Source organism: Athene noctua, chromosome 3 (assembly GCF_965140245.1).
Source record: "Athene noctua chromosome 3, bAthNoc1.hap1.1, whole genome shotgun sequence".
NCBI classification, from domain to species: domain Eukaryota; kingdom Metazoa; phylum Chordata; class Aves; order Strigiformes; family Strigidae; genus Athene; species Athene noctua.
The window spans coordinates 17,962,374-17,988,256 of record NC_134039.1 but is presented as its reverse complement, the minus strand read 5'-3'; the positions used below and the strand labels follow the sequence as shown (position 1 = coordinate 17,988,256).

At 38.3% G+C, this 25,883-nt stretch overlaps 1 protein-coding gene across 3 annotated transcripts in view; it reads left to right on the top strand.

Annotated features, from left to right (window-relative positions):
* Positions 1 to 20,217, top strand: part of DCP1B (decapping mRNA 1B) — a 50,855-nt gene extending 30,638 nt beyond the window's left edge. For 2 of the 3 annotated variants that reach the window (XM_074902155.1, XM_074902153.1), the window contains exons 6-9: positions 6,659 to 6,787; positions 7,541 to 8,374; positions 14,751 to 14,999; positions 16,837 to 20,213. In XM_074902155.1, coding sequence (XP_074758256.1) covers positions 6,659 to 6,787; positions 7,541 to 8,374; positions 14,751 to 14,999; positions 16,837 to 16,917 — 1,293 coding nt within the window. In that variant the 3' untranslated portion in view covers positions 16,918 to 20,213. Of the gene's footprint in view, positions 1 to 6,658; positions 6,788 to 7,540; positions 8,375 to 14,750; positions 15,000 to 16,836 lie in introns of all 3 variants that reach the window. The other variant, XM_074902154.1, reaches the window with a different exon arrangement.
* Positions 20,218 to 25,883: the final 5,666 nt, after the last annotated feature.

Genomic DNA, 25,883 nt, shown 5'->3' with positions numbered 1-25,883 from the left:
CCAACAGTATCCTGGCTTGTATCAGAAATAGTGTGGCCAGCAGGGACAGGGAAGGGATCTTGCCTCTGTATTCCGCACTGGTGAGGCCGCACCTCGATTCCTGTGTTCAGTTTTGGGCCCCTCACTACAAAAAGGACATTGAATGACTCGAGCATGTCCAGAGAAGGGCTACAAAGCTGGTGCAGGGTCTGGAGCACATGTCCTATGAGGAGCGGCTGAGGGAACTGGGATTGTTTAGTCTGGAGAAGAGGAGGCTGAGGGGAGACCTCATCACCCTCTACAGCTACCTGAAAGGAAGCTGCAGAGAGCTGGGTTTGAGCCTCTTTAGCCTAGCAGAAAGCGACAGGACAAGAGGGAATGGCCTCAAGTTGCACCCAGGGAAAGTTTAGACTAGATATGAGGAAGCATTTCTTTCCAGAAGGGGTTGTTAGGTGTTGGAATGGGCTGCCCAGGGAGGTGGTGGAGTCCCCATCCCTGGAGGTGTTCAAGAGTAGGGTCGATTTAGAGCTTAAGGATATGCTGTAGGTGGGAACTGTGCTAGGCTAACGGTAGGACTAGATGATCTCCAGGGTCCGTCCCAACCTAGATGATTCTGTGATTCTGTGAAAATAAAATACATAGCCTCCTCCTCCTTTTGTTTTTTTTTTTTATTAATGTAGCTCTAAGCTGCTAAACCACTGAAGTATTTTTTGAAAAATATACTTCTTGCACACTTGCCTTCTCTCTTGATCTCTGGTGAGAAGAAGTGGTGTTAGATGGTTTCATTATTGTTAGGGAGATAAACAATTGAATTGCGGCTAAGGTACAGAATGAAGCATGACACAATGTCTTTCCCTTTAACCACTGTGCCTTGTCTTGTACTACAAGACAAGCTCTGGTTTTAGCTCTGTGCTGCACAGTTCTTCTACAGCATCTACTCATTTACTACACCATCTTTGATCTATTAAAGGTCAGATTAGGTGGATGCCCTTTGTCTGGTTGATGTGTCCAAAATAACTGAAGATTTCTTCTTCATTACCAAGGACACGCAATCATTTGATAAGAACATAATTTCTGGTAGTGAGGAAGCATGGCCTCTGGACTCCTGTTGCTGTCCTTTGACTGCTTCACTGTCCTTCAGCAAAATGTTCCAATGGTACTGCCTTGCCCAAACAGGAATACAGTTTCTAAGTTTTCAGGTGCCTTAGCTTTTGATTTGTTAACTGTGTGAAAGACTTGATAGTAGGTTCTAAAAGGCCTAGCTTTCCTCTGGGCACTCTGCCATACTCAGCCTGGATGATGCAGTCTATGCTATTATTCTTGAACAGTCTGAATTCATTCTGTATGTCTCACTTAAGCAGGGGTCTGACTGGAAATCCTTGCTGCTAGTGCTCTTTGAGACAGTTCTTGTCCTCCTTAGTTCCTCTTTTCTGCTGAGCACCTTGTATACCTTCATGTGACTGTTCATTGATGTAATCTTGTGGCTGCTTTACAGCATAGAGCGTAGACATTTATCTACAGAGCTCTTTCTAAGTTCCTTCAGATCTTGGCTGACCTTCTTTTGTTGTATCAGACCTTCTAGCATCTTCTCCTTGTACTTGACAGGTCTTGGCAGCTCAGTCAGGCATGAGATTGGAATGTGACATTGTATTTTCTTCAGGAGAACTGCAATACTGAGCTACCATGTTTGTCCATTGTCTGCTTTCTTTGACAATGTCCCATTCAGCTTCATGTGTACAGGTGGACTATGAAATCTCACAACATAGAGCAGTTATTTGCCTCAGATGTCTCTGACTACACCAAACTTGCCTAAAACACTCTAGGTGATGGTCTTGTTCTTTTTGATTGACATTCACCACATTTGTCTATTTTTTTTTCCAATGTTGCTTAGCCTTTTGATTTCTTATGCATCTCTTTTAGGAGCACAGCTTTGAACAAGCCACATGACTAAAGGACAGACCTATGAAGCAAGATGTAGTAATCGTCAAATGTTGTAGTTGATGAGTACTCTTGTCATTCTATCACTAAAGAGCACAGTGACATTTCTTTCATGCTTCTTTTTGCTGTTTGATGATGATGGCATCTGATATCTTCTTTAGCTGTCCACCTGACAGTTGCTTAAAATGTCATGCTGGTGCTCCTAACTTACTCATCAGCAAGGCCATGCTACCCATCTGCCAAAATGACCTTATATTCTGAGATCCAATACTTACAGATTTGTTTGAAATCATCACAGGCTTTTTTTTCCTCTTCAGCATACTTTATGATACCAGTCTACTAGTCATGTTATCAAACCATGGGAGTGACACCAAGTCATGAAGTCATGTCATTCGCTATAGGCCTTTGTATGTACTGCTGTTCATTTTGCTGAGGAATTTGGTCTGAAGAATGCTCATATAGTGATAACTCTACTGATTCTCACCTCATTTTTGTATGCTTAGTTCTGTGATCATGCAGAGTATGGCAGTGGAATCTAAGGTACTTGGGGCTTCTGAAGAATTCAGCCTATTAAAATACCCTAGTGAAATAAGGGGTATTATTTAAAATCTGCAGAACCCATTGTGAAATATACAAGAATATGTTATCCATCATGTTAAAGAAAAAAGTTGACATACGTGCTTACATGTTTTGTTGTCCAAAAAGCTATGCTGAAAAATATCAATAGGAAGGAGGTATATTGAAGAAAAGGCAGCATCATTAGAAAGAGATCAGTTTAGGAGAAAAAAATCTTACTGAAATGTGGTTTTGGTCTATGTAGTATTTGTAGGATCTGTCCAATCTAAAAAAGAAAATTTTCTTCACTTGTCCTGGTATAGATCAAATAGGGTCTACAGGAACTAATATTTAGACTATGAAAAAACTTTGATAATTAATTAGGTAAGATGCTTAACTGTCATTAAATTAATGAGAGGCAACGTAAGTTGCCAGTCAGAAACTGGTGGGAAAGTGATTTAGGAATAATTCAGTCATTTGTCCTAGTGTATTTAAAATTCTTAAAAAGTTGATGAAGTTACAAAAGGCTCCATACTAGGGCATTGTTGAGAGTCCACATGAACTACCTAGAAATTATAAGAAAAAGCTTGTAGAAGACAACAAAAAATTAAGTTACTCAAATTCAAGGATAACAACGGGTAATCTTGGAAGAACCGAGGAAAACTGTTCGTTTGAGCAGTGCATTGATAAATTTAACTCAGAGCTAATGGAAAGGAAACTTTTCCTTAAGGTAAAAGCTGTAGTTGTTATGTTAGTGTTGTAGGCTTGTCTTCTACACTGTTTTTTTCATAGCAATCCATTCATAACTATTTTAAATATGAATTGCTTAGCAAAACTGAAACTTCAGTTAAGTGTAGATTTCTGTCAAGTACTTCCATTAATCAGGCTTTGAATCATAGAGAAGGGAGATAAGCATGGACTAACTTTAAAAGAAAATTGTTTTGCTTACTATGAATAGTTGTTCAACTTAGCTCTTTATTTGAATTTTGGGACATCTTTAGTCATCGAACTTGCACTGCACTGTGAGGTGAGTAGCAAGGGTCTGGGTGAATGAGATACCACATTCTAGTAAAATTATTTCTTTCCTTTTTTTCTTTCTAGAGAGGGCAGAAAGCATAGCTGAGTTTAAATATATTTACATGTTGAATGTAGTATACTCAGATTAGCCATGAGACACTTCCTATGTGGTTTTATATTTAACTGAAATTCCATTTTGCTGTGAAGCTCTGCATTACTGGCAAAGTCAGTACTTTGTTCTTCATGGTTTTTCCAATCTAGTGCTTGAGGAAGTTTCTCACTTTATCTAGTAGGGGTATAGCAGGAAAGAAGAGATAGGTGCTTGTTCTTTCTTCAAACTGAATAGCTAACCACCCTATGGCATGATTGCCTGTGCATGCTTTAAAGTTATTTCAAAGAGCAACATTTGAACCAAAAATTGTCATACAACAGGAGGCAGCCAGATACATGAGTGGAAGTAGACTTCTACTTCAAAAGATCATGTCTTCAAAAGTTCACTGCAGAAGTCCTTGACTGTCCGAACACCCACAAGATGTTTCTTCAGCAGAGACTGTCAAAATCATTGAGATTGGAAAGGACCTCTGGAGATAGTCAAGTCCAGCCTCCCTGTTCTATGGAAGTATCAGCTAAACTGGGTTGCTCAGGTTTTAAACATCTCCATGGTCCGAGACTTCACAACCTCTCTGGGCTACCTTTTTCAGTATTCAAACATCCTTAAAGTAAAAAAGGTTTTCTTAAGTTTAAACAAGATTTTGTATATTCTGTTTTTTTCCCTTTTGCCTCTTCACTGGGCATCACTGAGAAGAGTCTAGCTCAGTCGTCTTTACATCTTCCCATCAGGTATTTATACACATTGATATTACCCTTCTTCTGGACATTAAGCTTCTCCTTGCTTGACAGGTGCTTAAATCAACTTCATAGACTTTCAGTTTTCATTTTTCCAGCCTGTCAAGGTCCTTCTGAATGGCAGCACAATCATCTCATCTTTTAAGTACACATCCCTGTTCTATATTGTCTGCAAGCCTGCTCTGCCCCCTCATTCAGGTCAGTAATGAAGATGTTAAACAGTATTGACCCCAATGTCAAACCCTTGGGTACACCACTAGTGACTGGTCTCTAGTTGGAGTTCGTGCAACAATATTTTGACTCTAGCAGATTGGACAGGTTTCTATCCACCTTACAGTCCATTTACCTAACCAGCATTTCTTCAGTTTTGAGACTATTTGAGACTATATTTGAGACTAGCTTTGAGACTATTACAGGAGACAGTGTCAAAAGCTTTGTAAAAGTCAAGGTAAACAAAATCCATTGCTTTCCCATCATCCACTGAGCCAGTCATCTCACTGTAAAAGGCTATTGGGTTGATTAAGCATGATCTTCCCTTTGTAAATCCATACTGGCTATTCCAAATAACTTTCTTGTCCTTAATATGTTCAGAAATGGCTTCCAGTAGAAAGCCATTTGTTTCATCACCTTCCCAGGGATCGAGCTGGGGCACTGTCGTGAAGTTCCCCACATCCTCCTCCTTGCCCTTCTTGAAGATAATACTGCTAGTTGGTCTTCCAGTCCTTGGAACCTTCCCCAGTTGCCATTACCTTTCAGAAATAAAGAGTGGTTTCACAGTGAGTGAGGCACCTCTCCCAGCTCTTGTGAGTTGTATCCCATCAGGTCTGATGGACTTGTGTATGTCCACTTTCCTTACATGCCACCTAACCTGATCCTCCCCTACTGAGGGTAAGTCTTTATTGCTCCAGACTTTCCCACCAGCCTCAGGTGCCTGAGATTCCTGAGGACAAATGTTGCAAAGAAGTCATTGAGTACCTCCTTGAGAAGGAGTACTACAGAATACTCCATTGAGTTCCTTGAGAACTCAAGTTCTGTTTTACTGACCAGCCCTGGAACCAGTGTGTCTTTGTTTACTGTTGCAGTAGATGTCACAAATTGATTAAATGATCAGTTTTGTATATTTAAGAGTGGGATTTTTTTTTCTCACCTAACACATTTGCATCCTAAGGAGTTTGTCTCAAAAAGTTCTGGAAAGGACACTGACATTTTCATAATCACACAGCAGTGGCTCTGCTATGTGTCTGTATGGCAGTCTGTCCAGTCCAGAGTTCTGTCCTCAGTAATGCACAAGACTGGTCTCTTTGGAGGAGGAACCAAAATGAATCATTCCTTACCCAACCATTAGTCCTGCAGCATAAAATTAAGAGCCCATCAAATTCAGGTAATTAGCTATAAATATTCTTGTTAGATACTGGATTAACTTTTTGTTAGATAATTCTTCAAAAAATCTTTCCAGTTCCTTGGTTTTAACTGTATCAAGCAACAATGACTTCCAGTATACTGTTTTCTTTTCTACTGACAATAGCATTCCTTGTATACCCAGTGCTTTTTTTAGTTTCATTGACTATATTCTTGGTTTTTGTACAAAGTAAATAAGACTATCTTACTCACCTTTTCCTATTCCATTTAGTATTTCTCTTTAATGCAGCATCTTTTGTGCATTTTTTCTGAATTAAATCATGCCCTCTCTCTTCATGTCGGATATTCCATGTCCTTGATAATTTTTAGTCATCTATCTCTGCTCATCTTTTTATAAATATGGTTATTAATCCTGTCATATTTAATAAGAAAACATAATGATTCTACAAATTGATTAAATTTTTAATTATTTTTCTGTGCAGGTATATGCATCCTCAAATTCCCCACAATGTGGAATATTTATATTGAAGAGTTTGAGTTGTAATTCCAGTTTTTAACAAAAAGCATTTTTAATGTTCTTTATGGGCACATTCATGTATTTAAACTACTTCTAACTGCCTACTGATGCAGGAAAAGCATGTCTGTTGCTTGGTTTCTAAGGTCCTTTTTAAAAATTACGGGTGTTTAAGTGTGGGAAAAGCAGAAGATAAGAAATAGAACTGAGATTTAAATTAGAGGGAAGCCTCACACTTGGGAGATCTTGGAATCGGTTTATTTTTACATATGCTTTATGCTTTTAGAAAATTAGGTTGCAGTTATTCAATAGTATTATATTTCATAATCAGTACTGTAACTAGTATTTTTGATTACTGAATACCTGGTTATGTCTGTATTTTGCTGTAGCGAAGAACTGAGGGAAAAGATACTGTCATACTTACTAAAAAATAGTTATTTTCTGTTGCAGTGTAAGACCTGTTCAGAGCCAAAACAAATAACCAGTTCCTCTGCAATCTATAACAACCCCAACCTAATCAAACCAATTCCAGTGAAGCCTAGTGAAAATCAGCATCAACGAATATCTCAGCAAGGCAAGGTAAAATGTTCTGTGTGTTTTTTTGACTAGTGCTGCTGCAATCAAGTAACCATGTAGGAATTTTTATTTGTGTTGGAAGGTCAGTGCAAGAATTTGAGGTGGAGCCACTGTAAGGGATGATTTTAATGCAAAATTAATCTGTTTTATAAAAAGCTCCCCAACCCCCACAATATGGTGTGGAATTATGTAAATTAGAGGCATACTATCCTGATGCAATGAAGAAATACTAGTCTTTCAAATTGGAGATGCTGCTTTGATCACAAGCTGGTCTAGTCAATTGCTGGACCACAGTTCTTATGGTTTGGTGGGGGGTTTTTTAGGTGAATTGAGTTACTCTAAATAAAGAAAAGTCTCTTGATATATCTTCAAGCTAAATCACATTGCAAAATCCTAAAAGCTGAATTCAGCTCTGACAGGAAGATGCACAAGAATGGCTCTACTTCATACATGGGGAGATCTATGTCTTTTACTAATATTGTACTTATGGCTGAAAGGGAAGGTGCTCTTTCATGGTATTTAAAGTGAAGCCACTGCTATCTCTCAGATTCACTGATTTTTCTCCCATATTAGCAGCTTGACAACTGTCTTCTTGCCCTTCCTATGTGAGAAAAATATTAAAAATCCTCTTGGGAGAAAAGAGCGTAGCAATTTTCTCACCTTTTCCTTTAATACTGCTGACTAAATATTGTTGCCACTTAATGTAACTTATGCGTGAGGGAACTATGTTTACTTTTTTCCTTTGTCCCCTCACAGAGTGTGGATCCTGAACCACAGCACTTGTCTTTGACAGCACTGTTTGGAAAACAAGAAAAGACAGATGTCTCAGAACCACTTAATAAACAACATCAAGAGAATCTTCCTGTCAGGCAGGGTGTGGTACGTTCACTGTCCTATGAAGAACCTAGCAGGCATTCGCCTTCTGCAGAGAAACAGCTTTGCCCTGCCATTCAGAAGCTTATGGTGCGTGGGACAGACCTTCATCCGCTTGCTGAGTTTCCTGAGAACCGACTCTGTGAAAATGGCAGTATCCATCCTGTAGGTGAGACTTTCACAGGACTTTTCCAACCTGTGACATCTCACGGTATCACAACATCTCATGTAGTTCAAGATACTGCTGGTACTCAGAGCTTATTACAGAAATTACAGAGCCAGACAGGGTCAGTGACTAAAATGGACCCCAGTGCAACAGGATCTGTGAACTCTACAGCTTCTGTGTTCAGCCGGACTCCTGCTGTTGGAGCACCAGCAACAGTAAATAATATGAGCCAGCCACCTTTGGTATATTTCAATGGTTCCCTACCAGGCCAGACTTTAGAGTCTCAGACACTTAGTAAAGAACAATCCAAACTTCCTAGACAGCCACTTTCTCTCTCTGGCAATCAAGCAGCCAATTCTGGGGTCATTTCACCTCAAGAGTTATTGAAAAAACTCCAGATAGTTCAACAAGAACAACAGTTGCATGTATCCAGCAGACCAACCTTGGCAGCTAAGTTTCCTGTTGTTGCTCAGAATACCAATACACTGAAGCCACTGGATTCCTGGATAGAAAAGGCACCAGGGACAGAAAAGCAGAGCGCCCTCTTTCAGGTAAATGGGAAACTTCAACATTTCATAATTAAATAAATAAAAAACTAGTAATTTTTTGAACAAGTGTATTGTAAAGTTAGTCTTTGTTTCATTTTGGCCTGTGTATTCTTGTTACTGTCTTACCACATGTTGCACATCATTCATTTTGCAGGTGATAATTTAACATCAAATAACTTCTGATTTACCAAGCTGTGATACTGTAAAAACTGAAGGCTACATCTCTTGCACATCAATAATGACCAAAAATACTGCAGTCTTGAGTTTTTCCAGAAGCACTTTGAATAGTCACCTAGCTTTCAGTTGCCATACTTGGTCTCATGCTGTTGTGTGTAATTGATGGTTTCTGAGTGTAATATTTTGGGTTTAACAATTTTTTTTATAAACTTAGTCATAGCTTTCTCTGTGCAGGTATACATTCCTTTGTATGCCAGTTGCTAAAGGTGCTTAAAAGGTCACTTATTTTCAAACAGCAGTTTTCTGAAGTATTTGTATATCAATTATTACCTTATACTGTAATGGATACTTCTAGTTATTCATTAGCTATTTTTTTTATTTGCTATGCATTATTTTGAAAAAAGGCCTTGCACCTGAATGCCTTCAAAAAACCCAAAACCCTTAATTCTGGTGATTGTGACCCTAAAAGTCAGATTAGTATCTTAAAAAATGCAGGCGATGCCAAGAGACTGTCTCTCGTGGGCACATTTTTCTGTTTATCAGAAAAGCATCATATGCAATTGCTAAATGTCCCATCCTGGACAACTACTGTCTTTGTTAACAACTTCATTTTCTGTAGGAACTTCTACACTTGAATGTCTTTAAACATCATGTTTGAGGATGCATCTGAGCCCCTTTTAGCTTCCTTTATTATGGAGAGACTGTTCACAAGATATGTGCTGTACTGAAGTCTGATGTATTGTAGTTGAGAAGTTATTTATCCAAATGAAAAAGCATTCACCTTTTCAGTATAAAGTTCAAACGCTGATTTTCTATTGCAGCTTCTTAAAAACCTGAATAAAAGACTACAGAATACTTCAGCATACTCCAAGAATCCTCCTTATTCTAGAAAGTTATCCTACATGTGAAGAGGCTGAAAAACTCATTTAACAATTAAGGGCCACATCTGTCACTAACACTGTGACAGGTCAAGATTTCTAATTCTATGAGAGGTCACAGGAAAATGAATTTGATATAGCAAATAGCCATCATTATTATTTTAATTAAAGCAGCATGACTTTGAATCTGTGGAAAAGAGTTTTGGGGGGATTATTCATTGAAATTCTTCAGGATCAGTTGCTTACAGATAGTAATCTGACTTTCCAGTGGAGTGCTAATGGATAAAAGAGAGGATCCAGGTCACAAAAATTTACTTCTCTTTTCACTGGGAACAGAACTTGCTTGCTATAAATGAAAGAAATGCACTGGTAGCATGGAGACTAAGACATTCCTTCTTTGAAGGTAAAAGTGAAATGAGGCAAGTGCCAGGCTATGTATTATGAATCAGTATGCATATATAAAAAATGGTAAATATGCTGATATATTTTTCAAATTTAGATGCCGGTATGGCTAATGATTTTATTCGTGTATAATTGAAAAAGAAAGTGATGCCAGCATTATTTGCAAAATGGAAAGGGAATTACTGAGGTCTGACATAATACAATTTCAATAATTTTACTACTTGAGTACTAACAGAACAGCACCTTGTGAGAATAGAAAAATCTTCACTGGGACAAGTCTCATTCATTGTGATTATTGTTGCAAGTATGCCTTTAAAAAAAAAAAAAGCAACTAAGAAGACTCTGAGTCTCCCTTTTTATGGCTGCGAGCAGACCCAAGTAGATTAGGCTGCCTAGGAGTGGCTTCACGGACTGACACAGCTACAGCTGCTCTCAAAACAGTATTAGATAGAGTTCTTCTGACACATTTAGTATTGCCTATGAGATTTAATACATAGACTAAAAATGATAATGAAAGTATGACTAATTATTGTTTAGGACACCTAAAGCTCTGCAATCTGGAAGAAATAGCCTCTTTCACATGCAGCAGATTGCCAAAAAGGAAAAAGGGGGGAGGCTAAAAATGAAGGAAAGTGTCTGTATTCCTGTAGAATGCCATGAATTAGCCACATGAAATATACCTACTTTTGAAAAAAATTGGCAGATAAAAATTTGAAACAACTTTCAAAACCAATGTTAATCTTTTTATAATATCATCCTTGCTGTAGAGCAGAGGCTTTAAGTGCTGCCATGCCTGCAGACAGACATTTGAGTGAAATTGAATTGGCACAAATATATCTGCACATGCTCATGCAAAATTGATCAAAGCAGATTCTGACAACAAATGCAGCAAAAGGTTTGTTCTCTGTAATTATTTATCTGTTAGTATTGCCTCTTCTACTACAATCAGGTATACAGAAAAATCAAATTCTAAGAAGTCTGACAGGAATAGAGAGGTATCTGGACAGTGTCTGTTGCTGGAAAAATCGTATTAAAGGAACACCTTAAATCCATCAGCAGCACCAAGAGAATGAAAGCAATAGTCTTTTCCACAACTGACACATTACAAGTCCAAGTTTAAGCTGGCTTCTCCTGCATCTCCATATGGTGTAAGAACTGTGATTTCCCACATGGAAAAGAGACCAGTTACCAAAAAAAAAAAAAAAAAAAGACGAAAAAAGCAAAAGCTGAAGAATAATACTTGGAAGCATTCGGTTTGGTCTGGTGCCAGCCCTATTCTGTGAAGTATTCCTTACGTGGACAGTGAGTAACATGTGCTTAAGATGCAATAATAAAGCATTAATCTGCAGTGGGCTTTTAAGCATATGCTTATTGTTAGGCATGAGTTATCCTGATTATAGATACATGCATGCTTAAGTGTTTATGTTAATCAGAATTATGGTTTTAAAAGTGCTTACAATAACCTTGACACAGATTTATCTTTTCTTCAGAAGGCCTCCTGCAGCCCATTTTTCTCATTTCTTGGAGCATTTTCCATCAAGAATATATTGTACATAGTGTTATATCTTACGAATATGTGCATAGAACCTAGTATTTTTGGTGTGAGCATCTCACCATTACCTTTCAGTTGTCCTGACTGCAGTTTCAGCATGAGATTGTAAACATGCACAGGAGGAATGCAAATAGATATATTAAACTTATTTTGAAAAGTAATTTAAGATTCTGTAGTTAATTAAAAAATTCTGAATTAAACTTGAAAGACTAAGCAATGTTAGTATAGTAGCCAGCTTTATTTTAATAGTAACTGTCTTTAAAGTTCCTGAACCATTCTTAGATTAAATGTTTTCAGTTTTAAGTAATGCCACTAAAAACAGTTAGAGGCCCACAGCACCCACCACGTGCTGATGTTCCAGAGAAGCATTTGATGCATGTGGGATTCTGCATGTGTAGGAAGCAACAAAGGGCGCTGCCAGTTTGCATTACAGGAGATCCAGTGCATTCCTTAGTTCAATGTTGTTATGTGAATTTGCCCGCTATCATGTCATCTAGCTGCCAGCAGCCACACGGAATATCAAACAGATATTTTAGTGAGCATTTGTGCTTCAGAGGAGTATTATATGCTGCAATGATTATTTTGCACATTTTTCATTGTCTTCGTTGCTGCACAACTGACAGTAGACTCCTACTCTCTTATTAGTGACTCAGAGATTTAAGTGTTGACCTGATAAAACTGGAGATAATTCAGTAGAGGCTGGATGAACAAGCAACTCAGGTTAGATTCTGTGGAAAATAAGTTGATCAACACCATTTTGGAAGGGCTGTTATGACTTCTGAGAAATTACCAAAAGCTAGAAGATTGACCCAAAGGCTATTAATGTCTTTCCAGAGCATTTTAAGCACCTTCAACAAAAGCATGGCGCTATAGGAATTGCACTAGTAATGCCAAGATCAGCATCCTATTTTCTGGTGGGTGTCCATTGTACCAGTGACTGAAGGTGATCTGAATTAATTCTAAAATGAAAATTGTCTCTATGTTTTAAAAAAATCCATGTCGTTTATGTAAAGTTTGATAAATATCAAAAGCTTTGAGCACAAAATGTTAGCAAAAAATACATTTTAATGTTTGCATACAGAAACAAATGCTATGCACTGAAAAAATGATACATGTATTTTCTATTCTTCTGACACAAATATTTTAAATTTTGCAGTAACCTGTAGATATTAGCTGTGTCACCAGTAGATGGCAATATTGCTTATTCCATAGTTTCCATATGCTTGGCAAGTCCTGCCAAAAAGCCATTTCTAGCCAGAAAAAACAGATTATTTTTCATATGTCTTTTAAGCCACAACGTGTATACATGTTTGATAGTAGTAATTGTATATTATAAGGAGCACAGTTTGTCTTAGATTTTGTTTATTTGTCTTGGACTCTAGAGAGAAATGTCTTTTGATTTCAGAGGACATGTCATCTAGGTCTTTGACATAGTGTGTCATAGATTCAGCTGTATTAGTGGGACAGTTTATCTCCTCCAGCTGCTCACCACCATCCCTTTGCTGGATGTTCCTGCCCTTGGAGAGCAGTTTGTATATGCATTCTTTAAATCACATTAGGAAGAGTCATCTGGTTTAAGCAAACCCTGCCAGTTTTGCTTGAGGTAAATTAAAGAGAAGTTCCTTCAGCTGCATGGATGAGTAGTGCAGAAGCATTGCAATACGTGTCTGGAGGTAGTCAATCTTCCAGAGGCAGGAGAACAATCTTATCACAGGAGAGTATCTGTGCACAGTCTGAAGGTCTCGCTCCACCGAGGAATGTCAGTTTGGACTAACATTGGTTTTCTTCTAAAATGAACGTTGCTTTTCAAGCATAGATGCACAAACACATGCACTACCTTACTGTCTGAAGCAAACCTACAGTGAGTTGGGAATACTTAACTTATTCGGGAGCTTGTAACACATACCTGATGATTACATGCCATGGGGTAGGAAAAAAGCTGTAGGTCAGGAGTTTTGTTTTTAGGTAGTACTCTATGTTTGAGAAACAAAACCAATAAACCTAAAACATCAACTGGGAGATTTTTGCACTAGGTACATATTCATGCTTTCTATGAATCTTTTCCGTGCATAACCATGAGTCTTTCCTGACCTTTAGTCTTTTTGTTCCTTAAATTTTGCATAAAACAGCATGAGATCTCAGTCCTCCTCATTTCTTTCTATTTCTCTTTGTAGTGTAGTCTAACTGAAATTGTTCAGAAATCTTCTTGGGTAGAACAATCATAACTAGGGAGTAAGACAAGCTACAAAAATATGAGTGTTCTTCAATATTAAACTGCATTGTTTTGCATACCTAGGGGATAAACCTCCGTTTTATTTTTTTAATTTTAATTTTTCTTCAAAATTGAAATGTAACTCAGGACAGAGTGGAGTGACTCACTAGCCTTTCACCTTCATACAGTAGCAATAGATCATGATCCAGTCCAAAAGAGAGGAGCTTTGTTGAGCTTGTATCAATTACTTTTTATGTTCTGTACTTTGAAAAAAAGATCAGATACTTGAATAGCAAGGAGGTGGCTGATTAGGATTAAGATTTATTACTAGAATTACCTGGAGAGAGCTCTAATGTCTGCAAACTGCGTGAATAAACTTTCTATTATGTTGTATATTTAGTCCTACATGTTTTACAGTTCCAAGATGCATTCTGAAATTTAAAAGTAAAAATTTTTTGACACATATCTTTCCAGGTTGGCATGGACATAATACTGAGGGAACTTGCAGAACTACTGCAGCATAAGGTTTTCCTTCTCTTGGAGGGCCTTTAGGATTTTGTCAACTGTGTATTGGTTAGGAGTTGGTTCTGTTTCTGACAGTGCCACCAGCTCATGGTGGCTCTTTAGATAAATCACTTAACCTGTTTTCCTTCCCCTCTCCTTAAGTAGAAAGAGAAGAAAAAAATATGTAGACATGTATACATATTTATAAAGTAATTTGAAAGTTATAATTGGAAAATACTTTCTAGTATTAGGTACAAACATTAGTCTTTAATAGTGATATTTTCATGTAAGTATATTGTCAAAGATTAAACATAATGATTTACTGTCTCTATGTAAAATACTTTACAACTGCATTCCATAAGTGCTGATATTTAATAGTAGTCTGATTTCTGTAATAAAATGCTCTTGTCCTAAGATCATTTGCCTATCAGACTTAATCACACTTGAATCCACTGTGCAATCTCAGATTGGATGGAATTCCTTTTAATCTGGAAATAGATCATATAGGTGGTCCTGAACTGGAGTTTCATATAACTGTATTGATCTGCAGCAGTCTCTGTACCTGCTGCCAGTCAGTCTGCAGATTACATCATCTTTATTCCCATAGAATTAAGTAGATAGGTTTAGTTGATGACTTTCTTTTTATATGGACAGGTAATTTCACCTCAACGCATTCCTGCCACTGTGACTCCTACCTTGTTGATGTCCCCAATGGTGTTCACTCAGTCCACACCTGCTCCACCAAAAGCCAATGAAAGTGGGCGATTAGCAGCAACAAACCAAGAACCTTCTGCTAGCTCAGCCAGCCTTCTCCTGCCACTGCAAACCCCAGAGCCATCCATGGTCAACAGCAGCTCAATGACAAAGATGCAGCTGCAGGAGACACTTCTGCACCTGATCCAGGTAAAGTGCCAAGAATTCTACTTTCTTTAAAATCATTATTCCTATTTTGATATAAGCACCCTGTAATCAGTTGCACCTCTCTGTCTAGAGTGTAAATGAATAATTAAAATATATGTTTGGAAGTTGTGCTACTCACAGCTGCATGTTAACAGAGTGCTGTGGCGTAGACTGGGGATGTGATAGCCTCTCCTTGCCCACTGCTGGCTTAACTGCGTTTTGATTAATGCATCTGATTTTGCGTTCAGGAAAAATCATAAATTTGATGGAAAAGAACAAAGATCATGAAAGCTTCATAAGGTCATCTTATAAGCAAGAGAGATATCTATTATGTTTTTAGATAAGGATAAATAATGGGTGATTATCCTAACTGCCAAATATTTGAGATGTGTGTTAGCAGTAAGAGGAATTCAGATGGGAAATAAAAATTGCAGGACAAGTGTGAGCAACTTCAAAGTACGGGTTAGACAGATAACCTAAAAATATACTAGTTCAGTTTATTGAATGTAATTCTCTAGTTCAAATGCTAAAATTCATTTTGCTGCAGCTTTTCAGGTTTAAATGTGAAAAATCATTAACATTATATATAAGATGATTGTTTACTGCTCTGGGATGATATGAGTGATCATGAATATTTTTTTCCTTAACTTGACATGTGATGAATATCTGAAGAGTAGAAGATGAGGAGAGATTATGTAACTAAAGACCTAGCTACAAAGCACAAGGAATAGCAACACAGTTTTAAGGGTCCACTTTGGAGGCCAAAATTATGTGCCTGTATGGCTTTGGAATAAAACCAAAAGTCATTATTGGAATTTTGAAGTTACTTAAAATGTGATTTAAATTATAGACCCAGGGGAAAAAAAAACAAACAGTATCTTTAACAATTTAGAGGCTTTTCTTACTTTTTGCTGTATTTTTAGTTTGGGATTAAAAAATAAAAAATTATCCTGTCTTTATACACACTGAGTATCTGGATAGTAGTAAAACCATATATGAAGTTAAGAAGGAAGCTAGTCAAGGAAAATTGGATTTTACGCTCTGAAATTGTACTTGTAAAATGTATGTTTGACCCTACAGTACTTGGTGGTAGTTAGAATTAACTGAGTTTGCTGGAAATTACTTACTGCCCATTTCTTACCTTGTATTTTCCATTATATAAAACTACAATCTTGGATGCTCCTAATTTTCCTCAAATAGAATCTTGATTTTAATTATCCTCATATATTTATGTGAGCTACCTAGGACGTTCCTTCCTAGTGTGGGCTGACCCATTCTTGAAAATGATCTTCAGAAGGAAAAAGTTAAACAAGCATCAGAGCAAAAGGAGCAGCATCAGTTAGGAGTATTAAGTCTGAAAGAGCTAAACAAGATGCAAGGATTTTCCCAGGTAGCATTTATTATAGGATCAAAACCCAGAGCATTTCACTGTTCCTTCAGAGATGCTTGGAACTACCATTAACCTAATAGAGGAACCTACTTAAGGAAATACCTAGGTAAATGAGGGCAAAGAGAAGAAAGTACAGGGTTGTATCATCACCACGTTGTCATGCAAGAATAGTGGACTTAAATTAAATCCCCTATGAATTTGGAAAACCTGTTTCTGTGTACTCATTACTTCTTATAGAGATACAGTCATGTTTGCTACAGTAAAGTTTATCTTCACATCCAATTCTTTGAAGGCTACTGGTAAGGCTTGGAAATAATACATGGTTTTGATAAAGGAAATAACCTTCCTATTGCTCACTTTTTAAAATAGAGCAAGGTTGAAAAGTATCTGGTCCATGAAATTACTCAAAACACCTATCATGCACTAACAATTACCTGTTTTGTTTTTCAGAATGATGACAACTTCTTAAATATTATTTATGAAGCATATCTCTTCAGTGTGAGAAAGGCAGCAATGAAAAAGTCTATGTGAAAGATTATTTTTAAATTCCATTTTTGTTGCTTCCTGAACTCCAGGAAAAAGGCTTCAAATTTTTCAAGTACATTTATGTTTAAAGAAATGAACGGTCTTAGGCATTTTGAATAGACATAGATTTTGCTTGTTGGCAAGTACATGCTATACTAAGAAGTGAATGGTTTCGGATTGTGCCTTTAGAGAGGGGAGTGTCATGATACTGAAGACTTAATAACAGAATATCTTAAATTATTTTTCTTATATTGGTCCATACTTAGAATTGATTTCCCTACATAAGAGCTTAGTTCTCAGAATTCAGTTTCCTTTTTTACTTGCAGTGTGGTTATTCATTGACTTAGGTATCTGTCATGGATTTTTCTCTGAAAGACGTCATATGCAACTGACCCGATGAACATGCCCATCTCTGACCACATGGTGGCAATGTTGGACTATTTATAGGAACGTGAAAATCCGGGTGAAATCTTGGACGGGAAAGTCTTGGGAAGACTGATCTATCATCGTACTTAGTTGTCTGCAATTTAGATGAAATGTCGTGACTTCCCCAAAATTTTTGTAGAAAAATCTTTTTTCTATTTTCACAAGAATATTTTTACCTAGCTGTAGAAATGGGACTCTGCAGGTGTTTGAGGAACTGGGGGAGGGAGGGTTTGTTTGTGAATGTACTTGCTATCAGCATAGCTCTGGGGTGGCACTGGATTCATGTTTCTATTATTCCAGATCCAATCTGCATTATTATAACCAGTCTACAACTTTGTTAAGGGGAAGGCTACCTGGTGTAAAAGTCCTATTAAATCTTTTTTTAGTGTGTTCCTGGAGCACCATGATTTAATTGATCCATTTCTAAAGAAAATAAAATGGATAATCCTACTATGTGCTGATTTCATTTTATTGTACCATGGACTATGTATTTAGAATCATTGGGTCACTTTTGTTTGTATGACTTAAAAATGTTTTTACACTTGGCAGAAGACACATGAGGTTTTAAATCAATTAGAATAAATGACTGAAAGGAATTTGATCTATATTTTTATTAGCATCTGCTGCTGAAGTGCCAGTTTACTATCCCAAAGTTGTTGCTGAGAAGGCTTTTCTTTGTGGGTGCAGAAAACCCAACCTGTAATCCATAAATGAGTATACACTCCTCTTTACTATGGGCAGTGATGTAGACACAACTTGGTAGCCTCATCTGTGAACGTTTTTCAGTGCAAATTAGAATGGAGGCTTCAATTAGTATGGTTGTAATGTTTCAAACAGTTCCCCCCACCCCCATACATCTGGCCTTTCTGTAGTGTAAGAGTGTGATTTGCAGGGGCAAGGGTGGGGGATTTGCTCACATTCCTTGGGAAGGGCTCTAAATCAATATTATTAAAAAAAAATGTCAAGACCTACTTTCTTTATACACAAGTGAATAACCCGAAGAGACTCATGCCTACAAAACTGCTAGACTTTTCGTACACTAAGTAGCTTGTAGAGAGCAAGCTGTATTCTAGTTCCATTTTGTTACCAAATTGCTTACAATTCTTGCAGATTCAGTGAAAAGAACGTGTTGAGCAGATACCAGGAAGGGCAGACTTGAAAACAGCAAGTCCTAATTCTAATCCTGTAGCCATAATAATTTATGTAGCCATTATAATTTATGGGATTCTGCTGAGTTAGTTGGTATTATTTCTGAATGAACTGATATGGAATAAATTGGAATCTACACAAAAGAGTTTGTATGAAAGTGAATATACATGCGTAATTGTCGTCTGTGATGCTGGAATATCTCAGAGCGCAATTTAAAGATCATGGGGACACATAGTTAAGACCTCATTTGACATGTAGAACTTCTGTAATTGGTGGGTGAAAATAATCCTTAAGCATCTCAAACTGTGTTTGTGATAGGTTTTCTAGCCATGGGGGAAACATTTTTATTTTCAAAAAAGGTGTTATAAAGTTTAAGAACATTGTTATTTATTGCTTTGTCAGAGTAATGTATAATTTACAAATGTTAAAGGCATACTTTTTAAAACCTCTTCTGTTAACGCTTGATGCTTATGACAACAATAGTATTGGCACTATGCTTGACAAGCTGAAGCTTATCTTAAAGCAGACGATAGAGCTAATGCAGGGTTTCTTCTCGCTGCCTTCTCCTGATTACATCTACACCAAGTAACATTGAAAGAGTTGGATTTCTCTCACTGTATTATGCTATAAGAGATTTCTGGGATTGTTCAGGAGGCATAAACTTGCCTTTGGTGGAGGGAAGAAGAGAAGGGTAGTTCCTAAAGAAGGGATGTGCAGTTTTAGCTGACTTGCATGCTTACCCAAAGCAACAGAGGTAAGAAGATAGAACAGGCTCAGAAAGAAACTCTGAATTTTATGATAGTGAACAGAAGAGGAAAAGTAATGAGAGAATTCTGTTGAGAAATGAAGCTAAACTTCTTGTCTAGGTTTCCATTTCAGATGGCAGGATTCGCTTCTTCAGAAGCATTTGAGAACTGGAGACTGAGCTTGGAGTCATACCACAGTATATAACTGTGCTGTGCCCCTTTCTCTTCTTTCTACTACAGACTGAAGTATCTGTCTCAGAAAAAGGCTTTTTCCAGAAATACAGTCAGAGCCTTTCAGCACTGTAGAAAAGCTGGAGGATCCTCACATAATACTGAAAACTTAATCTCTGCCTTTTGGTATTGTGGTTTTTTTAATAGCTTTTTTATCAGCTGGGACTGTCTCTTTATGCATCCAGATCTGTGCATGATACCAAACCATTTATTTTGGATTTGATAGATCACCTCTGAACTAGAGTGGATCTAAATAGTTGGGTTCCCCTATTTAATTTTAATTTTTTAAGACACTGTTAGAACTAGGGAACCATTAAGCTAGCAAGGCCTTTGGAGAGGATAAGGCCACAGCAGTTACTATTGCCTTTCTTTGGGCCTGTTTTTTTAATCTGAAAAAGGAAAAAAGGTAGCAAGCAGAAACTCAGAAGGTATGTAAGGATGACATTAACTCTGTTTTAGATGCTTCCACAGTATTTGTGTAATTTTATCTGTGTATTTCTTAATATACTGCTGATTTTGGGTTGTGGTTTGTTTTGGGTTTTTTCTTCCAGTAGAATACATGCCTTGTAAATTGGGGCTTAGCAAGAATTTCAGAAGTTGCAGCAGTGCTTTATGCATTAATCCTAGTCTCAGCATTGAATTGTTACTAGTTTTCAGTGTAGTTCCACCTAACCACTATTCACTTCCTTAGAAAATTCCACACCTATTAAACTAGAGTGAGAGGACAAGGAGTGGAAAGTCAGTGAAATATTTGAAGCATGATCTCTGTCAGTGTATATCATGGAAATCTGTAATATTCAGTGAAGGCATTCAAATCATTCCTCAGGCCCTTCTCACAGAAAATTCAAATCCTTAATTTGATTTTTATTCATTAGCTCTCTGTTGCTCCTCTATTTACTCCTCCTTGTTGTAGTTGCAGAGGGGATAATTAAAATTGTACAGCAAAATAAAATTTTCCAGGAGCAGGATGCAGCTGAATAGGCAGGATGCTTCGTCTCCTCTGATAGCCTATTTAGAACGTGCTGAGCTTTGAATTTCAGTCATAAAAGCAGTGAATATTCGAGATATCTTTGTCCCTTTAGGATATTAAAATCATAATTTAATATCTTAGCAAACTTGGAGATCTTTGGGGAAAAGACAAAATTAAAAGATGTTTTTCAGTAGGCATTTGAGGCTCTAATGTAGAAAATGTTATGAGACAGCAGCTTTACCCGGAGGGATCCCTTATACCTAGAAAAAGACAAAATTCTAGTCCTGGAGATGAATAGAGCACTAAAAAATTAATCCTCAGTCAACCTACAGTAAACTTTACTGCTAATCCTAAGGACTTTTAAGAGACTCTTACAAGTCCTTTCCTTTTCCAAACTGCTACAGTTATCTCTAACAAGCTTGTTCTGGCCTCTAGACATAAATCTCTGCACAGCTGAGTTAGGAATATAGGAGGAGCAAGCTTGGCATATAGAGACAGGAGGAGGAAAATGTGATTCTGCAAGACATTGAAGAAACAAAGGCTGTAGCTTTATAAACACTTCAAGCTGACTCTGCTGCTGAAGAGGCAGCCTGTCCCAGCCACACACTCCTAGCTGCTCATCCCTGCTCCCACACCAGCCTTTCCTTTTTCCTTTATTTTTCTCCTTTTTTATTTTGATTAAGATGGCTACATGATAAAATGTGTGCAGCACAATTAGTCCAGGTTAAGACTCCCTCCATGCCAAGGTTGGTTTTAACCTGGCAGACTTCAGTGAGCAGCAGCCCAGGCACCTGTATCAGTGCATGGACAGGGGTGTGTGGCCATGTGGATAAGTGGGTGGGATGTGGGGAGAGGGCAGGAGACTTGAGTTAGCAGCACTGCCTTAAACTAACTTGAAGCTTTTGTGAAACTGTGATCTAAAGGCCTTTGCCTTTTCGCTGACATTAAGACTCAGAAGATGCCACAAAAAATCAAAATGTGACCTTGTTGTTATCCCCTACCTTGGCTCCGTGTGGAAATCTGTGAAAGTGTTTGCAGATACCACCACAAAGAGTAACTACTGTTCATGAGCCTAATCTCTCCAAGCTCTCTGCAGAAGTGGAAAGACGGTGTCCTCTTGAGGGAAAGACTCAGTACAAACCTAATTTAGCTTGGGAGATTAGATTGACTGGGCTAAAGTTAGCCTTTGCAAACACCTTCCCCACCACCACCATCTTGTACTGAACCAGTACTGACATCAGAGTCTGACTCTACTTTTCCTCACAATACAGCAGATGTTTGGGTGAATTTTCACTTCCTTTTTTCCTTTTTATTTATTTAATGGAGATTGTACCATCAAACCTGAACAGAGTGTTCAGATACAAATCTGCCCAGCATGGAAGTGAATGTGAAATGCAGGAACCAGATTGCTTTTGTGTGTGTAGCTGAAAAAAAGTACTAAACCAAGCAGGAAATAAGCACTGGAAAGATAAAGGGTAGAGAAAAAGATTTTCTTTTTTAGGTCATTTTAAATAATAGCTTTTGGAGAAAGTATGTCCAGTATATGAACACCTTTACTTTATAGGTCTTACAGAAAAAAATCAAGTTGCAAGTAATTACCATCCTTCTTCCTTTTAAAAGGTGGACAACATCATAAAAACTTCCAAAGAATGAATTTAGAATAAATATCTGGTGTACACAATAGTAGATCACTGCACATTTTTTGAGAACAGCAGCTTTAGTCATACGTGTAATAAAAATAATTTTGGAAACCATTTTGGGCATATATTAAAGCCATTTTTACTGTTTGGACACAGATTCCACAAAAAACAAAGTAACCTCTGAGTCCAGAACAATGTGTCTTCATGAACACCACTAGTCAATAAAGACAGAAGAAAAAACCCTGTAGCATGTGGTGGCTAAATGAAAGTCAAGAATAGAAAGGGTGACATTTTACTATCAGTACGAGAGTAGCCTGCTTTCATGCCATGAGGGAACTATGGGAAATGATGGCAAAGTCCTACAGCTGCTACCGTGTACATAGAGGGATGCTAATCCCATCTTTAGATCCTACATAAATATTAATGCTTCTCTTGCCCGCATACTGCCACCTTGCTCCACAGGCCCTTGTGCTGAATGCAGAGCTGCTACACGTTGCCTTGAACTGTGCTGCTGCACATCTCTGTTACAGCATGTACCTGCAGGTATAGCCACCGGTACTGTATTTCTTCACCTGATACATGAAATCAACTTCTGAAATGTACTAAACCAGAGAGATTATTATTATGTCACTTCAGAAACCTACCCACCCATGTGTTTTTCTTCAGCACTTGCCTGTAAATACAACGTTTAGATGGAGAGAGGAAAGGAGCATGCAGGCTCTTGGCAGCACTCCCAGAGTAGGGCTACTCGGGCTGGGAACAAAGCTCTGTTTTCCTTCATTTTTACTGCTGCTTAACAGCCTGGCTCACTAACAACCGCCTTCTTTCCACTTAGAGCAGTAGCCCCAGACCTACCACTTAGTAAAAGTGCCTGCATTTTGCATTCATCTAAGAAGGTTGGGTTTTTATGCCTGAGGCTCCCCTCTCAGGTTGCTGTCAGGGAAGTCCTGCCTCTCCTGGCTTTTCCTATGGATGCAGCAAGCTGTAGTTGAGAGTTTGAATTAGACAATAAGTCAGGCTGTAGTATCATAGCATAATTCAGGGATCCTGCCTTCTGTTTGGCAATAGGGGTATAATTCCCATCTCCTTTAGAGCTATGTTTGCAAGCAGAATCAACCGCTTGTCCCTATTCATCTCACCATCTTCTGATACCCCTTCCCCTTCCTGTTTCTACACCTGAAGGCCAAAACCTAGTGCTTGCAGGCAATCTGTATCCTCTTTCTCATCACTACCTCAATTCCTATAATCCCCACCTCCAGTTCCTCCAAAGCAGCTGCTTGCAGGGAGATGTTTGTCCATATCTGCCATGTAAGCAAGCACAAGCCATCACCACGAACTGCTTTCAGGGGGATCACATCCCACCAAAAATGCATGCCACAACTTAGGAATGTCTGGACAGGAATCAGCAGGATCAAAAATGAAGATGATTAATTCTATAGCAAATACATTTTGTTATCTTTATGAAAAATCCCGACAGGGATCATAAAACATGAGCTTTGTCAAGGGAAGTGTAGAAGGAATGAGTAGAAACAAAGAAGTCTCCAGTTAAGTCCTTTAACTAGAGGTATGAAGAAATGCTGGGTATATACTCAAGAAAATCCAGTGAGGTCTTTGAAAGATGGTGAATAATTCTAAACAGAAGTGAAAGCTGGAAAGTTTCAGCTCACCTGTAGGGACAGAAATGAAGGTGTAGAAATTGGAAGAGGAAGCAGGAAGATGGAAAAGTACAAATTAAAAAATGATTTTGTTCAGGAAACTTTCACTTTGTATAAAAGCAGAAATTTATACAGTGTTAAAGTTCAGAAGAAACACTAAGCTAATCGCTCACTGCAGGAGGCTGCTAAATCCAGCAGACCAATGTTCTTCAGTGTCAAGTACATTGAACCAGCTGGATGACCAAAGATGAAGACAGTAAGCACTCATTTCTGAGACACTGGCAGGCAGTCAAAGCAGACCTGGCTTTGCAAAGCAGTGCACTCTGCGGGTGCTGCTGTGCATACCTTGAAGAAACCAAATGATAAAATAGGAAGAGGTAAAATACCAGCTTAGGACATGATAGAGAAAAGTTGGGTGCTTTTCTTGTCATACCATAACAACTTGTTTAATTACACTGGTGCTGAGGGAGCAGGTCTAAGGTAGGGGAAGATGGGCAGGTTCAGGTACAGAATGGAGGGACACACTGGTCAATATTTAACCTAAAATGATATGATCTTTCTTTGGAAGTGGTGGTTTCATAATCCACTAAAACATCGTTGAATGAGAACTTTTACATGATTTTAAAGGATTTCTATTTCTTACATAAATTTGCTCTGAAAGTGCTTTTACATGAATAGCTAGATAGATACAAAGTCTCTAGAAGTGCTTTTTATACAAATTACCGCTGCAAAGGAGAGAGCAGGAAGTACTATCTCCATTTGAAATGGATGTGAAGAGTGGTTCCATAATGGATTTATGGAGGTCACAAAAGAAGTCAAGAGGCAAAGAGAGACTAATGCTCAGTTGTGCCTCACTGGGGCTTCGCTTCTTTCTTCATTACTTCATTTCTGTTTGCAGCAAACAGAAAAATCCCTCAGTCCAGGGCAAACTGCTCTGTTTCCCAGGTGCAGCACTTCATAAGAGATCAGCATGTTGTGTAGGCAGGGAAAACTGGAAAAAGCAAGGAACAGATAGAGGTAACAGCAGCAGCCTAGCGACCAAAAATGAGTCCTGACAAATGCAAGATTTCTGATGTTATATTTTTTCCCTTTGCAGGTGCTATATGACCCAGCAGGAATCTCTTCCCCTCTCCCTTTCCCTGCAGCATCCCTCAGGCTGGCATCTGTCAGCCTGGTGTGTCCTGTGCCTGTCATAGGCCAGACAAACGAACAAAGCCAGCAGGAATGAGCAGAACAGCAACAGTATTTCCATATGCAATTTCTGTATCAGTCAAAAAATAAATTACTGTTGCTCCAAAATTTGCTCTCTCCATCTGTGTAATAGAGGCCACACTAAAGAGGCCAGTTGGTGCAAGTTTCCCATTATCCTTCCAGTCCCATTAGCATCTGCTCTTCCCTTGTCTCTTTGCTCAGTCTCTGACGTGATTTGCAAAGTGCTGCTGACAAAGCTGCAGTTGCACTTCCTCCTTAGAAATGTTTTTCTTCTGCCAGATGACTGCAGCAGCTCAAAGGGAGCCTTAAAGGTTTTTTGATGGTCTATCCAGAGGTGAGCAATTGCTGCTGGCATTTCAGGAAAGATCAGAATTAACAGAAAGTCCATTTTCAGTTGAAGAGGAAAAGGAAAAACCTCCCATGTGTTAGGTACTTCCCCACAAACACAAGTTTATCAGTTTACTACTGGACTTTCAAAATCTGTTTTTGCCCCTGTCCTTTGCCATCCCAGTCTTCATGTTCCAGAGAAAGCTCACGGCCCAGCATAGCACTGCTCAGTAATGCCGAAAACCACTGTGGATGATAAAACATCTTTCTGACTGCTGAACACAACAATTTTTCACCTTGTCTACACAGAACTGCTGTACAGAGCTCAAGCTCACCATGTGCTCTCAAGCACATTATCTGCATTTGTTTCTACACCTTCTTGGCCCTGAACTGCCATACACACAACTCACAATTTCCTAGTGCTAATAACAATTTTCTACTTGGTTAACATATGCGGCATCATACTCAATCCAGCTAACATGTGTCCTTTCTGCCAAAAAGCAGGAAAAGGGCTCCATGGCTATTCTAGCCCGTCAGCTTTCCTAGCCCTCCTAAGCAAGCAATTATAAGGGGTTTTAGTTACCTCAACCGCCTCTGCTTCTGTGTTAGGTTATTT